General features: G+C 46.5%; 1 protein-coding gene across 2 annotated transcripts in view; it reads left to right on the top strand.

The window, feature by feature from the left end:
* SH3BP5 (SH3 domain binding protein 5) overlaps positions 1-16,087 on the top strand; it is a 76,589-nt gene that overhangs the window by 27,113 nt on the left and 33,389 nt on the right. For both annotated transcript variants that reach the window (XM_038570798.1, XM_038570797.1), the window contains exon 3: positions 760-888. In XM_038570798.1, coding sequence (XP_038426726.1) covers positions 760-888 — 129 coding nt within the window. The remainder of the gene's footprint in view (positions 1-759; positions 889-16,087) is intronic.

Here is a 16,087-nt window from a genome sequence, read left to right on the forward strand (position 1 = left end):
TCAGCTCAGATCATGATCCCAGGGACCTGGGATTGAGCCCTGCAGTGGGCTCCTTGCTCAGTGGGGACTCTGCTTTTCCCTCTCCTTCTACCACTCCCCCACTTGTGCTCTCTCGAGTACTCTTGTTCTCTCTCTCTCTGTCAAATACATAAATAAATAATTTTTAAAAAAAGATTTTACTTATTCATGAGAGACAGAGAGAGGGGCAGAGACACAGGCAGAGGAAGAAGCAGGCTCCATGCAGGGAGCCTGATGTGGGACTTGATCCTGGGTCTCCAGGATCATGCCCTGGGCCGAAGGCAGGCCCTCAACTGCTGAGCCACCCAGGGATCCCCCCATAAACAAATAAATCTTAAAAAAAAAAAAAAAAACCTAAAAACTTGAGTTGTCCACCTTCATGAAGTAGTCACAAGCCACACTTATTTTTAAAATCCAAATATATTTAATTAAAATTAAATAAATTAGAAACACATTCCTTCAGTCTCCTTAGCCTATTTCAAATGCTCAATAGCCAAGTGTGGCTAGTGGTTACTGTGCTGGACAATGCAAGTGATAGAACATTTCCAGTATCACAGATTTTCTTAGACAATCTGCTCCAGACACTGTCTTGTAAAAGTATTAGTTTTGAGGCCCGTAGGTTGGGTGAAGGCCCTCTTTGGTGCTTTTGGTTAGGGAAAGGGGATTTTTGGTTAGGGAAGGGGGATTTTCACGGATTCCTTTGTAAGCCCGAACTGTTTCTTTGTTTTCTCCTGGCTGCAGGATGCTCGTCAGAAGTTCCGCTCTGTTCTGGTTGAAGCAACCGTCAAACTGGATGAACTGGTGAAGAAAATTGGCAAAGCCGTGGAGGACTCGAAGCCCTACTGGGAGGCGCGGAGGGTGGCGAGGCAGGTAAGGTACCTCTGCGCACCGTCTCCCCTGACTGCCTGCTGCCCCAAAGCAGGTTTGGGGGTACACCTACTGATGTCCGTGTCCTCTGCTGAAGGGTAGAAGCGTGAGTCCCCTGGGATGCAGAACGACCACAACTTTGTGAACAGCTGCATGTGAAGACCGCTTCTTATTTTTTCCCTCCCCCCACAAGCTGCTCCATTCCAGCTCTTGATGCTATTAATAGAGTGTGGGTGCTGGCATTTGGATGACCCTGTGAGTGGGTGCCACCTGGTTGCCGAGTTGGTGCCCAGATCCACGCCCCGGGCAGCTGGGCCATCTGGTGCGGCAGGGACCTAGTTCTGGTTTTACAGTGTGTCTTCCTTTGTCACCACGGATGTGCTGTGGTGTGCTGCCTGTGTCCCCTCCCAGCCTCTGTTGGCCAGGCCCCATGAATAGGGGAGGCAAAGAGCCTCCAACACTCACCCGGCCTGGGGCAGGGGCTGTCATATACCTCCACCCACTCTGGCTTCCCAGTCTTGTGTCGCTTCAGTATGAATCGCCACCCAAAGCAGGCCTAAGCGATTAGGTCTGGGGTGTAGGCTGTATCCCTGGTGGGTGTTTATGTGATGGAAAATGTGGTCTCTACTGGTAAGAAAGTGTGAGTGACAGGTATTTGAGCACCTACTGTGTGCACATGCAGGTTGTTGGGCGTGGTAGGGGAGATCACGGGAGGGTGAACCCTTGAGAGATGAAGCCCCAGAAATCGAGGAACATGTTTAGATCAGACCCATTAGGGTCAAGGACCAGGAGTTGGACGTTGTTCCCCTCTGCCCTGCCTCCAAGCAACCCTCAAATTTCTCATCAGGGGATCCCCTTGATGCTTTGGTGGTTCTGCCGAGATCTCAGCTTTGTTTTTGGGTTTCACACTCTGAACCCTGAGCTGAGCTTTCTGTTTGGAACCTGCCAGATCCATTGCCTTATTCCTAGATAGAATGGCTGCCTCGTCCCTGCCTCCTCCCCTGGCCAGCTAACCTGGGTTGTACAACATCTAAGTGCCAATTACCTGTTGGTCTGCAACAAGCTCTGAGCAGCCACCCCCTCTTTCTACCTTTCTTGCAGCCCCACCCAGGCCTCTAGCTTTCCAGGGAGAGGAAGCCTTCTCAAAAGGTGCTGGCCAGTCCCCAGAAGCTCCAGAACCCTGAGGCACTGCCTCCCCAAAGTGCCCATGTCCCACCCATCTTTCAGGTGTACCCCAAGTTGGGGATGTTTTGTTGCCACCCCTGGCCCCATGTAGCCCAGAATAGCAGCATTCTTGACCTAAAATTACAGTATGAAGGGTTTGGGTTAGGTTTGAGGAGAGATTTCTGATAATGTAATGTAAACATTGATGAATACTGAGAAGGTCATGAAATTTCTTTTTCTGAAAGTCTTCAACACTTAAATTTATTGCCCTCTGACTCTCTTGAGCCCACAGATATTTGTTAAAATCATCCATGTGCCCATGCCATGGGATGATGAAGAGTAGCTTGTTAAATAGCCCATTGGAGTTGTGGTAGACGGCTTCCCCACCTGGTCCCTGAGCTTGGCTGCACAGAGTTGGCTAAAGGGACCTTTGTGTCCAGGAGCCAGTGGAGGTTGGCCCGTCAGGTTCCCAGTCCCAGCTGGTAGGAGGTGTCCACCTTTGCTGTGCTCCTGTCAAATGTGCTCCTACCTCAGAGTCTGAACTTCCTGGTCCCTCTGTTTGATATTGTCTTAACCCTAGAATTTGCGAAATTCAGATTTCTGTTCTAATGTCACTTTATCAACAAGGCCTTCCTGGGCTACCATTTATTTTATTTTATTATTTTATTTTTTGTATAGATTTAAAAAATTTATTCATGAGAGGCAGAGACCTAGGCAGAGGGAGAAGCAGGCTCCATGCAGGGAGCCTGATGCAGGACTCAATCCCAGCACCCTAGGAACACAACTTGAGCCAAAGGCAGATGCTCAACCACTGAGCCACCCAGGTACCCCCCATTTAAATAACTGCCTTGCCATCTCCAGCACCCCCATCCCTCATTCCTTGGCTTGCTATTTCTCCGTAGCACTCTCTTCAGCTAATCATGATTGTTTACTTGTTTATAGTAGTGAAGCTCCAGGAGGAGTACCTGAACAAATGAGTGAACAATGAGTTGACTGGCCACCAGCAGGCCCTTAGCATTCTGAGTGTTTCCTCCATTGCCCCTTGACTCTCAGGTTACTGGTTACATGGCCACATAAGCAGAGGGGTAGGAACACGGCTGGCAAATCCAGCTTTGTCTGGGTTTGGTTCATTTAAATCTCATATGCTGGGTAGGTCCCCAGTTGTCTGTGATACATCTGGGATAGATCTTCCACCACTGTCTTTTCCGTACCCAAATCCTCTGTGATGGAAAAAGAGGTAGGAGGGAGCTGGGTTGGCAGGGTCCTGCTGCTGGGCACCTGTGAATCATGGCATTGCTTCCTCTCATTCCTTCTCTTGGCTGGTGAGGACAATGATTATGACAATTACGGAATTCTGTGGGTGAGCCACTGAGTCATCAGGTCCCGTGAGATTATCCCCAGACCCTTGGGGTGACTGACTCACTGTCAGCTAGCAGAGGCCGAGATGATTGTTAAGGGAACCCCTGGCTTCTTGCAGGTGGGGCAGGAAGAAGAAGGGGGGGAGGGAAGGCCCAGAGTGACCCCTGCCCCTCAGCCCCAAGGGACCTTGTTGGTCCATAGCCGAGGAACTGGAAGGACACTCAAAGGCTGAGGCTGGTCACGGATGTCACATTTCATCTGCGCACATGGTGGGCTGTCTGGACTCGGGCCAGGTGGCTGAGGCTGTTGTGCACCAGCATCCTCTGACCTTCCTGATGGTGAAGGGGGTGGGGTGCTCCTCGGGCGGCTGCCAAGCGGGGCTTCCTGTTTTCTTCCTCTCTTATCCCCAGCCCCTTCCTTTCTATATTTATGGACCCCTCGGGCTGTGGACAGCAGGGATGGTCTCTGAGAGGTGCCTTCAAAACATCTGCCTCAAGTGCGTATCTTGAGGCGTGGTGTTTGTAGAACCTCTGCATCCTCGTCTATGCGGCAGGGATGGTTATGGGAGCAGCCTTGGCTCTCTTGTAAGGTTGTCTTTAGGTCTTAAGTGAGGTAACGTATGTTTGACAGCAGGATCCCTGCACGAGCTTAGGTTTCAGCTTGCTTAAAAAAACTTTCTTGTAAAAAAAAAATTGAAAATAAACAAAGACAATAAGTCCCCATATCTTCTGTTAATATTTGAGGTATAGCTTTTTTTTTTTTTTTCTTTTTCTGTATAAGAGATCATCCTGTAGTGGTGGTTTTATACTGTCCAAATGCCCATGTCCATTCATCCAGAGTCCCAATGAGGAAGAGACCTTGGTTTTCCAGAAAGAGTTTAATTTACAAAGGTTTGAAATTGTTGGGCCAGTAGAAATTCTATTGGCTCATCCAAAATTTGCATTAACTTTATTGTTCTTGATGTCACATCAGAATGAGTCCGATCCAGTCTTGTGATCGTGAGAACCCACCCCAGATTTTGCCAAGAGGAAATAGAACATAGCCCGCCCCCCCTCCCCGCCCATGACTAGCTGGAGTTGGGGCAGGGAACTAGCTTTGATGGCTTTGAGGGGTTTTGTCTTTGAGCTGGAGCTTGTTTGTAAGGCAGCCTTGACATAGCTGTCAGCCCTCAGTTGTGTGGTGGGTCCAGGACATTCTGACAGAGTGGAGCCATGTGACTCTGAGCCCGAGTGGCTGAGTATTTCTTGCTTGCTTTGCTCCCGGGGCTCTAACTTGTCTAGCAGTGGTCCTAGGCCTGTCATTTTTAGCACTGCCATTCCGTACACTTATTATTTTTAAAGATTCATTTATGGGTTGCCTCAGTGGCTCAGTGGTTGAGCATCTGCCTTCGTTCGGCTCAGGGCATGATCCTTGAGCCCCGAGATTGGGTCCCTCATTGGGCTCCCCACAGGGAAGCCTGCTTCTCCCTCTGCCTATGTCTTTGCCTCTCTGTGTGTCTCTCATGAATAAATAAACTCTTTAAAAATATATATTCATTTATTTATTTGAGAGAGAGCAAGAGCATGAGTGGACAGAGAGTGAGATCACAGGAGAAGTAGACACTCCTACTGAGCATGGAGCCTGATGTGGGGCTCTATCCCAGGACCCTGAGATCAAAACCTGAACCGAAGGCAGACGCTTAACTGACTGAGACTGCCAAGCACCCACCCATACTTATTATTTTTTTTAAAGAAGTGTGGTAAACTATATAGAATGAACGTTTTGCCATTTGAGCCATTTGGAAATGTGTAGTTGAGCAGCATTAAGTACATTCGTATTGTGGGACTACCCCTACCGCCATCCATCTCCAGAACTTTCTCATTTTCTCAAACTGTAGCTCTTGACTCATTAGACGCCAGTGCCCCATTCCTCCTTCCCCCTTGCCCTTGGCAACCATGGTTCTACTTTCTGTCTCTATGAATAAATACCCCATATAATCATGCAGTATTTGCCCTTCTGTGACTGGCTTATTTCACTTCGTCTAACATCTTCAGGGTTTGTCCATGTTGTAGCATGTGTTTAAAATTTCATCCGTTTTTGAGGCTGAGTAATATTCTTTTGTATGGATATACCACATTTTGTTCCATTCATCCATCAGTGAAAATTTGGGCAACTCTTACTGTTTTTTTCATGGCTGGCATGTGTCAGAAGACTTTGCACACCTGAAGAGCAACATAAATGCAAAATAAAGAAGGTTATTTGGTGCTGAAAGTTGCCTGTGTTTATGGGGCCATGTAAGTCCATGCCCTACACATAAGCTCCTTTGGGGAAGTCGGCAGGTGGGAAGATATTTGAAGCTTGTGGAGTGACTTGGCTGTCGGACCACTGGCAAAGCCTGGCCTCTTGGGTTTGAATACCAACTTACCATTTAATAGCTGTGGGACTTTAGTAGGTTACTTAATCTCTGTGCCTCAGTTTCTTCATCTGTAAAATGGAGTCGTGTATGTTAGCTTTTGCTGTGACACAAACCACTCCAAACTTAGTGGCCTAAAACACTTACTTGGCTCATAATTTTGCTGGATGGTTTTTCTGATCTCAGGCTTGGCTGCCGATTATACATGTGTAATCAGTTGGTGGGTTGCCTGGGGACTGGCTGGTCTCAGATGGCTTTATCTGTCAGGCACTTGGCTGGTGGTCAGCTAAGGCTTCCCGGGTGACTGGACCACATGAGTCTTATCCAAAGGCTAGTGAGGGCTTCCAGGTTGAAAAGGCTAGTGTTGGGATTCCAGGAAGAAAAAGGGCAAGCCCTCTTCAAGCCTCTGCCTACATCACGTTTGTTAATGTCCTGTTGGGTAGAGTCAGCCCAAATTCGAGAGGTGGGGAAAAAAGAAACTCTACTGCAAAGCACTCAAAGTATTGTAGCCATTTTTGCAACTTACCGTGGTGATTAATAAATTAGAACATGTAAAACATTTGGATCAAAGAAAAAGAATCTAAGTTATTATTCCAGATGTATTTGCTATCAAATATTGTGTCTCTATGGTGAATCTGTTGCCTTAGAAACAAAAGACCACCACGCCAGAAATCACTGGATGGAAGAAACAGTCCTGTGCTGGCTGGGAGGAGATACATAAAATGTCAAGCATTTGAGAATAGGAGGATGACCCCAGGCAGCCAAGTAACTACTGAGTTGTTTGTGGGGGTAAAACATGCCAGAGGATCAAAAATGATGAGGGGGGGTGGTATCTGACTTCTTCACTAATCACAAGTGCTCTAAGCCCTAACAGACAATATAGTGAAGGCCTCAAAGACAGGGAGAGTCATGTTTCCCATGAGATGAAATAGGTCAAGTGCATCAGATAGTCCCTTGAATTCTTATGTTAATCATAGAGGAACAGAACATTGTAGTCTTTGTTAGAAAATTCTAGACTGTTGGTTTTGTTTGCAGAAGACCCTCTGTAAGTGGAGAAAGAGAGGGCCAGCTTCCACAAAGTTGGGACATGGACTCAAGGATATGTCAAGGATGGGTTATTACTCTCTCTACTTGTTCAGGTATTCTTTTTTCTTCTAAATTATTATTTTAAAAAATTTAATGGATATTTACTGGATTCCTGCCAGTTGTCAGGCCCTATGTTAGCCTTTTGTCAAGAACAGAACAAAAAGCCTGACTGTGGAGCTGGTATTCTGCTCTTAGTCTCACAAAAGTGTGTGTGGGGTGGGAAGTTCTGGGCAAAAGTAGAATCTTTGTTACTGATCAGATTTGAAGTGTGGAGACTGTGGATTACAGTGGGCTAGTGGATTGGAGGAATAAAAGAGTTTCTCAAAGTATTTTCTGAGTATCTTCCCTTGGTCTGTGCTGGCCATTGTGGAGCAGAAAATTTGGTCTATATCCTCCAGGAACCCCATCAACACATACAAGCAAGGTGATTGTAAGGCACGGCTGATTACAGTCCATTGTCATCATTCACGGTAGTAATGTTCCACTATCAATATTGAATTAGAGAGGTATCTTTTTAAAAAAATGTTATTTAAATTCAGTTGATTAACATATAGTGTATTACTGGTTTCAGAGGTAGAGGTCAGTGATTCATCAGGTGCATATAACACCCAGTGCTCATTATATCATGTGCCCTTTATTTTTTATTTTTTATTTTTTTTTTCATGTGCCCTTTAATGTCCATCACCCAGTCACCCCATTCCCCCACTCTTCTCCCCTCCCCTCAGTTTGTTTCCTATGATTAAGAGTCTCTTACGGTTTGCCTCCCTCTCTGATTTCATCTTGTTTTTTCTTTTCTTCCCCTATGATCCTCTGTTTTGTTTTTTAAATTCCATGTATGGGTGAGATCATATGACAATTGTCTTTCTCTAATTGACTTATTTGGCTTAGCATAATACCCTGTAGTTCATCCATGTTGTTGCAAGTGGAAAGATTTCATTTTTTTGATGGCTGAGTGATATTCCGTGGATATATATACCACATCTTCTTTATCCATTCATCTTTGATGGACATCTGGGCTCTTTCCATAGTTTGGCTATTGTGGACATTGCTGCTATAAACTGCAGGGTGCAGATGCCCCTCTGGATCACTACCTTTGTATCTTTGGGGTAAATACCTAGCAGTGCAATTGCTGAGTCATAGGGCAGGTTTATTTTCAACTTTTTGAGGAAACCCCATACTATTTTCCAGAGTGGCTGCACCAGCTTACATTCCCACCAACCAACAGTGTACGATGGTTCCCCTTTCTCCACATCCTCACCAACATCTGTCATTTCCTGACTTGTTCATTTAGTCATTCTGACTGGTGTGAGGTGGTATCTCAATGTGGTTTTGATTTGTATTTCCCTGATGCCGAGTAATGTGGAACTTTTTTTTTTTTATGTATCCGTTGGCCATTTGTGTGTTGTCTTTGGAGAAATGTCTTCCGCCCTTTCTTGAGTGGATTATTTTGGTATTGAGTATGATAAGTTCTTTATAGATTTTGGATACTAGCCCTTTATCTGATATATAATTTGCATGTATCTTCTCCCATTCTTTCAGTTGTCTTTTGGTTTTGTTGACTGTTTCCTTTGCTGTGCAGAAGCTTTTCATCTTGACGAAGTCCCCATAGTTCATTTTTGCCTTTGTCTCCCTTGCTTTCACAGGTTGTTAGATATTCTATTGAGGCATTGCTCCTAGGGGAAATAGAGGGAGGGTCAGGATTCTGAGAGCCTCTGGTCACATTTTCATCAACTGATCCATACATAACTTTCTTTCATGTATATTTGTCTTTAAAGACACTGTTTTTAGGGGCGCCTGGGTGACTCAGTTGGTTAAGTGACATATTCTTGATTTCAGATCAGGTTGTCAGGGTCGTGATGTCAGGATTTTGAGATCAAACCCCATGTCAAGCTCTGTACTCAGTGTGGAGCCTGCTTGAGATTCTCTCTCCCTCTCTCCACTGTGGGTGCTTACATGTGTGCTCTCTCTCTCTCAAATCTTTAAAAAATACAAAGACAGCTTATTTTAATACCTAGTTCTTATAGTAACTACATACAGTACTTCCTGATCATAAAACACTAGCTAAGGAGGGTCGAACATTTTCCTGACCCTGGGTGACCTGATAATAAATGTACTTGGCTTTTTAGCATCACACAGTGTTGCCCACCATGCTTTTTTAGTTGGTCATGATCTCGCATGCGTTAGTACCAAATGGAGTCCACAGATTTAGCCACTTTTTTGCAGCTTTCTCATGCACTATGGACTTGACTTTAGCACTTACTGGAGCAGCCTCTTGTAGGGATCTGCAAATTTCCTCTTCCGTTTTCTACATGTACCCTATTGTTGGTTCATTAACATTAAACTCGTGGCCAACAGCACCGTGACTCATGCTTGAATGAAGGTTATGTAAAACTCGTATTTTTTCCATAAGGCACATCATAGCTGCCTTGCACTTAGAATACTAACCAGCACTTCAGCACTAGGCTTGGGGTCCAATTTAAACAGCTGAATTAAACAAAACACAAAAATGTGAGAAATGCACTAAGTAGACAGGGGTGGACAGTTGTTTATAATAGGAGAGCTGCAACAAGAAGGCGGGATATTGCCTTGTTAGGCTTCAGCTGGGAATGTGCATGTTGAGTGACTGAACTGTTTTGCTACTCTGTGTGCATCCAGATCCTGGAAGTGCTATAAATATTGACTTAGGGGTTTGAATGAGTTTTAGAGAGTAGGCAAATTTGCAAATATGGAATCCGTGAATAATGAGAATCATTTGTACTCACCCAATGGGGAGGCTCATTTGTTAGAGAACCGAACCACATGGCACGGGTGTAGACATTGTGTGGAAGAAGGCGGTGGAGTGAGGTCACTTTAGGGGGTGGGAGTGTGGGGGAAGGCTAGGCAGAAAGACGCACCTGAGCCTCAAAGTACAAGGGAGAGTCTGGGCAGAAAAGATGAAAGAGCCGAGAGCTGAGGTAGAAGTCAGTGTGGGCATAATCTGGGTAAGTGTGTCAGCCTGAGGGCTGTGGAAAGGGAGTCTCATGAGCACTGAAGGACCAGTTGAGGAAGGAATGGTGGCAGCTGAAGGAGTACCTGACAGCCTCAGCCTGGCCTCCAGATTGGGTTAAACTGCAGAGCAGCCACCGTGGGCTTTTATGTGGGGAGTTATGTTGAGATGGTGATCAGACCTTGATGCTAAATATTAAGTCTTACATTAATAGCGACACCAGCTTTTGAGATCCTACTATATATTAGGCACCATGTGTACTGCGCTATGTGTGTGGGGGGTCACTTATCTTTCCCATTTGTTTCCATAGATGCTGAAACTGGTGTTAGAGCCCAGGGGACTTTGGCCTTTGCATAAACCCTTCTGGTATCGTGGCTTAGGCCAAAAGAATAGGAAGAGAAGCTTTTACAGACTTAGTGCTTGACCAGTGGTCAAGAATGAGTCACAGGGAACTCCAAGGTTTTGACCTGAGTAGCCTGAATGCCATGAGGAAGTGGGCAGTGGGGACCCAGCTTTGGGAGAGGTGGTGAGTTCACCCTCCTGAATGTTAAAGCTGTGATGGGAATGGCCGTGGTGGGAATGTCACAGGTTGGAGGTGAGAGGAGCTGGGAGTCATCATGGAGGTGACAGTTCCCTAGGAGCATGTGTGTGGAGAGAACAGAGTCAGAGATTCAGGATGGAGGGAAGGAGGGGGAGAGGAGAGAAATTTTAGCACACTCTGTGTACCGGGTACTTTTCTAAATGCTTTACATGCAGGAGGGAGGTATTTTTTTTTAAAGTTCTGCAGAGCTGGAAACTGAAGTTTAAGGAAATTGGGTTATTCAAGTCTCCCCCCGCCCCCCGCCATGTCCTTATGTATTGAGGATCTATGAGGTCCCCAGGCCTGTAGTGGTAGGTCCCTTAGGTCAGTTCTCTCTTGTCGGCCCAGCAGACTTGAAGGTGGTGTTACTGGTGTGTCCTACGGAGGGAGTCAGGAGGGGAGGCTCCAGGAGGCCAAGTGGCATCCCAGATCACCGACCTTGTGAAGAGATGAGCAGAGATGTGAACCCACATCTCCCTGGTTCTGGCTGCCGCCCAGTGCTCGGCACTTCTGAGGCATTTCATGACTATTGCAAAGCCTGACCTGCACACTGACACATCTTAAGGGGACAGGTTCCAGCAATAACTGCTGTGGAAGGTCGAAAGGAAGATGTAGAGCTCCTCTGTGCAGTTTCCCTGCCTCTTCTGCCCTGGGGTAACCGTGAGGCACTTGCTCCAAGCCATGTGGGGCCCTTTGAAACTCCTTCCCCTTGTGGCATGCCCTCCTCCTCCTCCTGGGACCCGAGTACAATTTCTTTGGGCCTTCCTTCTTCCTGGTCACTTTCATTTCTGCGGGGCCACAGGCTGGCCTGCTGGCAGCTCTCAGGGGGGCTGCGGGTGAGGAGGTCTGGGTCAGTGACGTCCTTCCCCAGGGCCCTGATCATGTTCCTGCCGGGTGGCCCCAGGCTGGTTCCCGGGAAGCTCGTCATCCCTGCTGTCCGCGTTAAGGGCAGGCGGTGAGTGATGGGGCACCTGTCCCCGAGCAGAGCCCCTGGTGATTTACAGCCGCAGCGCCAGGGGAGAATGGACTGTTAACTCTCCCCTGCCTGGAAGACTGCATCCTGCCTCGCAGTCCTGCTGGGAGGTTCTGGCGAAGAAGCAGCTGCATTTTGGAAGCCTAGATGCTTGATCCAGGATGGGGTCCGTGTGGGTAGGGGGGATTTGGCAGCTTCTGACCCAGGTCAGAGGCTCCTGACATGGGGGAGGCCTTGAGGCTCAAGTCAGAAGGGCTCAGTCACTGCAGCCTCTGCACCCCTGCTTGGCTGGCTCTGCAGTACGCATCCTCTGCTGGGGCTGGAGCAGGAGAATTGCTAAGATGTTTTTCTTCTGGTGGTGCAATGGGCCGCTTGCTTTGACCCTTTCCTGCCTTGCCAGCAGTGGGGGGACTGGTTGCAACAGGGCGTCAGCCAAGCAGTATGAAGCTGGAGGCATTACCACCTACCCTGTTACCTTGTAAGTTGGAAGATTGTCAGGGGCGGTTTCCTGTCCCTCGTCCCCTTTGCCTTTTACTGGAGCACGGCTGATGGCCAGTAAGTGCCGCTTGGTGGGCCACATGCTGCCTGGAGCCAGCAGAGGTGGTTTGTCACTGCAGTTTGGCAGTTAGTGGGGGATGTGGAGTTTTGTACTGTATCTGAAACCATGAGGCTCCTGGGATATTCTTCTTTTCTCTCCTTCGGTCTTTGATAAACTTATTGTGTTATTAAGGATCGTCCCTTCCTCCCCACTCCCCGTAAACCACCAGCCCTCCCTGGAAGGAGTGGCAGGGTGACCGATAGCTCAGCTCAAGAAAATCAGAGCATGGGATGTTTTTTTGCCACGAGCTTTGTCAACACAGGTAGGCATCTTTATGCTGTCAGGTAACAAGGTTTGGTCCCGGACAGATGCTGAGGTTCTTCTTGAGCACTTCGTCGGCTTGCCTTGCGTTGCCTTGGGGATCCACCCTCTGCCCACCCTGCTTTCCTTCTCTACTCTCCTGGTGGCCTTCCCCTCCGCTGCCCTCCCAATGTGACTTCTTCTCTCCCTCTCCCGTGAAAATCTCCCCTGAAGAATCGGAAGGCCTCACTCACACTAAGAAGTGGATGCGTGAGAAGGCTTGTGTATGTGCGGACTCTGGACCTCTGCATAGTTCTGCTTTAGAAACCCTCCCTACCTTTGGGTGCTTTGCTTCCTGTTGTGGGACTCTGGATTCCAGCTCCGTGTTCGTGGCACAGCAGGAGCTTCTCGACGTGTGTGCAGAGGAATCCACCACACCCATTCCCAAGAGGGACGAGCAGGTGGTAGGCAGGGTGTTCGCGTCTGTGTGATGGGATGTCCTTGGGGAGTGTCAGGCAGAGGTAGGGGCCACACATGATTTGAATACAGGATGCTCGGTGAAATTTGAATTTCAGGTATTTATTTTTAATTAAAAAAAATTAAAGATTTTATTTATTCATGAGAGACACAGAGGCAGAAACACAGGCAGAGAGAGAAGCAGGCTCCATGCAGGGAGCCCAATGTGGGACTCAATCCTGGGACTCCAGTATCATGCCCTGGGCCAAAGGCAGGTGCTCAACTGCTGAGCGACCCGGGCATCCCAGATACTTTTTTTTTTTTTTTAAAGGATAATCCTGTCACGTGATATTTGGGACTTTGAAACTAAAAAAGTTATTCTGTACCTGAAATTCAAATTTGACTGGCAGTCCTATATTTTTATTTGCTAAATCTAGCAGGCCTACAAAGGAGGGGAGCTGTGTTGAGTCATCAGCCAGATGGATAAAGTTGTTTTGGAGTCAGCCGCCCCCTCTCAGGTTCCTGAATTCATAACATGTGTTGCTATGGAGGGAAGGATTCTGATGCCTGTTGTGTGCTGTTCCTTAGCTGTAGCCTTGGGAAGGTACCAGTGAATGAATGAATGAAGGAGTATTCAGTACAACCTAGAGTATTCACCATCTCACACTATAGTTCTACACTTCTAAGCCTAGGGTTTCCAGGAAGAAATGGGCTTTCTCTTTCTTTTCTTTTCTTTTCTTTTCTTTTCTTTTCTTTTCTTTTCTTTTCTTTTCTTTTCTCTTTTCTTTTCTCTTTTTCTTTTCTTTTCTCTTTTTTCTTTTCTTTCTTTTTTTCTTTCTTTTTTTCTTTTTTTTTCTTTCTTTTTCTTTCTTTCTTCTTTCTTTCTTTCTTTCTTTCTTTCTTTCTTTCTTTCTTTCTTTCTTTCTTTCTTTCTTTCTTTCTGATTTTGTTTATTTTAGAGGGCATGGGAGCAGGGGAAGAGCAGAGCGGGAGGGAGAGGAAGGGGAAAGAATCTCAAGCAGACTCTGAGCTGAGTGTGGAGCTTGACGCTGGGCTCGATCTCATGACCCTGAGATCACAATCTGAACCAAAACCAAGATTTGGATGCTTAGCCATCTGAGCAACCCAGGTGCCCTGAAATAAGGTTTCTAAGAAAAGTGGCTAGGAGTCTATGATCACTGCCAGCCCTCAACTTTACCACCTTGATGGTTGATTGCTCATCGATCAGCTCCGGACAGAACTCTGAAGGGCTCTGTGGACCAATTCCACCAGCCAGGTCTCTTCTGAAGGATCTTCCTGAATGTGGGTCCCTCAGCCACTCTTTGCCCGGACTTATCTAGGCACTACCTGGTGTCTGTCTCCCTCAAACTTTCTCCCCTTCCCCCCGTTCTTTTTTTTTTTTTTATTCAGTTAATATATAATTGTTGGTTTCAGAGGTAAAGTTAAGTGATTCCTCAGTCTTATATAACACCCAGTGCTCATTACATCACGTGCCCTCCTTAATGTCCATCACCCAGTTATCCCATCCCCCACCCCGCTCCCCTCTAGCAACCCTTGGTTTGTTTCCTATGGTAAGAGTCTCTTATGGTTTGTCTCCCTCTCTGATTCCGTCTTTTTTTTTTTCCCTCTCCTATGATCCTGTTTTGTTTCTTAAATTCCACATGAATGAGATCATATGGTAATTATCTTTCTTTGATTGATTTATTTTGTTTTGCATAATACCCTCTAGTTCCATCCACATCGCAAATGGCAAGATTTTTTTTTGATGGCTGAGTTGTATTCCGTTGCATATAGATACCACATTTTCATAATCCAGTCATTTGTTGATGGACATCATGGCTCCTTCCACATTTTGGCTATTGTGGACATGGCTGCTATAAACATTGGGGTGCAGGTGCCCCTCCTGATCACTACATTTGTATCTTTGGAGTAAACACCCAGTAGTGCAATTGCTAGGTTGTATCCCTTTCCCCCCATTCTTGAGTATCTTTATTAGTTACTTTGATTATTTATTCATGTTTGTTTATTCACTTTTTAATTTCAGACTTTCCCAGGCACCAGGGAACTTACATTCTCCCAGGGAAAAGACTGCCTCTTTGCTGGACTTAGGGCAATGATCAGCTATGTTTAGGAAGCCTCCCTTTGTATGCTTCATTTTGAAGAAATAGGTTAAATGGAAGTAAAACAAGGATACCATTTGTTCACTAATTCGTTACCAGCCTCAAGCACATTTTCCAGCTCTTTGGCAAAGCACTGAAGTGCAGGGAAGATGCTGGGCCTGTTTTATTTCTAAAAGTCATGGTATATAAGTCTCCTGAGGTTCTCTCATTTTTTGTGTTATGTCTCTTCATCCCAGGGTTAGGCCAACTAAGTGAAGGTTCTCTTTACACAGAGGAGACTAAGAGGTCTGTTTTACACTGACCTGGGCACTCAACCAAGGTGGTTGTGAAGGCATCTGTAGTGGGTTCTTTGAGGAGCAGTTGAAAGGAAATCATAAGATGAAGGACTGTATTGAGTTTCTGTAGATTCCTCTTCTTTCTGGCCTCATCCCAACACCTAAGGCCATAAGAAAATATACAGATAAAGTTCTGTAGCCTGAATTCTGAAATTTGCATTGCCTTCTGCACAAAATAACAACCTCCTCTTATATCAGCCAGGAATTACATTTGGTTGCAAGTGACTGAGGGCCCGAAAAACTGGCTTGCACACAGTAGGGTACCTTCTCTCACCTGGAAGAAGACCTGAAGTAGGCAATCTAGGTTGGTGCTGTGACTCCATCTGAGACTCAGTGACCTAGGTATTGCTCAATCCTATGAATCCCAGCCTCAAAGCCACCTCATGGTCCAAGATAGCTCCAGGAGCTCCAGCCATCACATCTGCATTTCAGAGCAAAAGGGATAAAAGAGGAACAGGGAAGGGACATATGCCTCTTCTGTTTTAAAGAGTCTGATTGGAATTCTCAGACAATACTCTGCTTCCATTTCATTGCTGGAACCTAGTCACATAGTTGTGGGTAGCTGCACGGGTGGCTTGGCTTAGAGTGGTTGTTTTTTTTAGCTAGCAGGGTTGTTTCTAAGGATGGAGGGGAGGGGTAGATATTGGGAGGCAGCTAACTAATGGTGCTATGTCTGGGCTGTGGTTTACCTATCTTCTAGAAAGGCTCTGGGTTGGAAAGAATTAAAGGTGGGCAGGTGTGACCCACAGAGGAGGCCAAGGACTCCTGGGAGTAGGGAAATGCAGTAAACCCTGTTTCTCTCTGCTATGTCATTTCCCTCCCTTTATGGTGTGTAGAGAAACTTCCTGTCCTTTATATTGGGTCAGAGACCTATGAGGACATCGTAGCTCCCACGAAGGTGTCATTGTGTGTA

The sequence above is a fragment of the Canis lupus genome, chromosome 23 (assembly GCF_011100685.1).
Source record: "Canis lupus familiaris isolate Mischka breed German Shepherd chromosome 23, alternate assembly UU_Cfam_GSD_1.0, whole genome shotgun sequence".
NCBI classification, from domain to species: domain Eukaryota; kingdom Metazoa; phylum Chordata; class Mammalia; order Carnivora; family Canidae; genus Canis; species Canis lupus.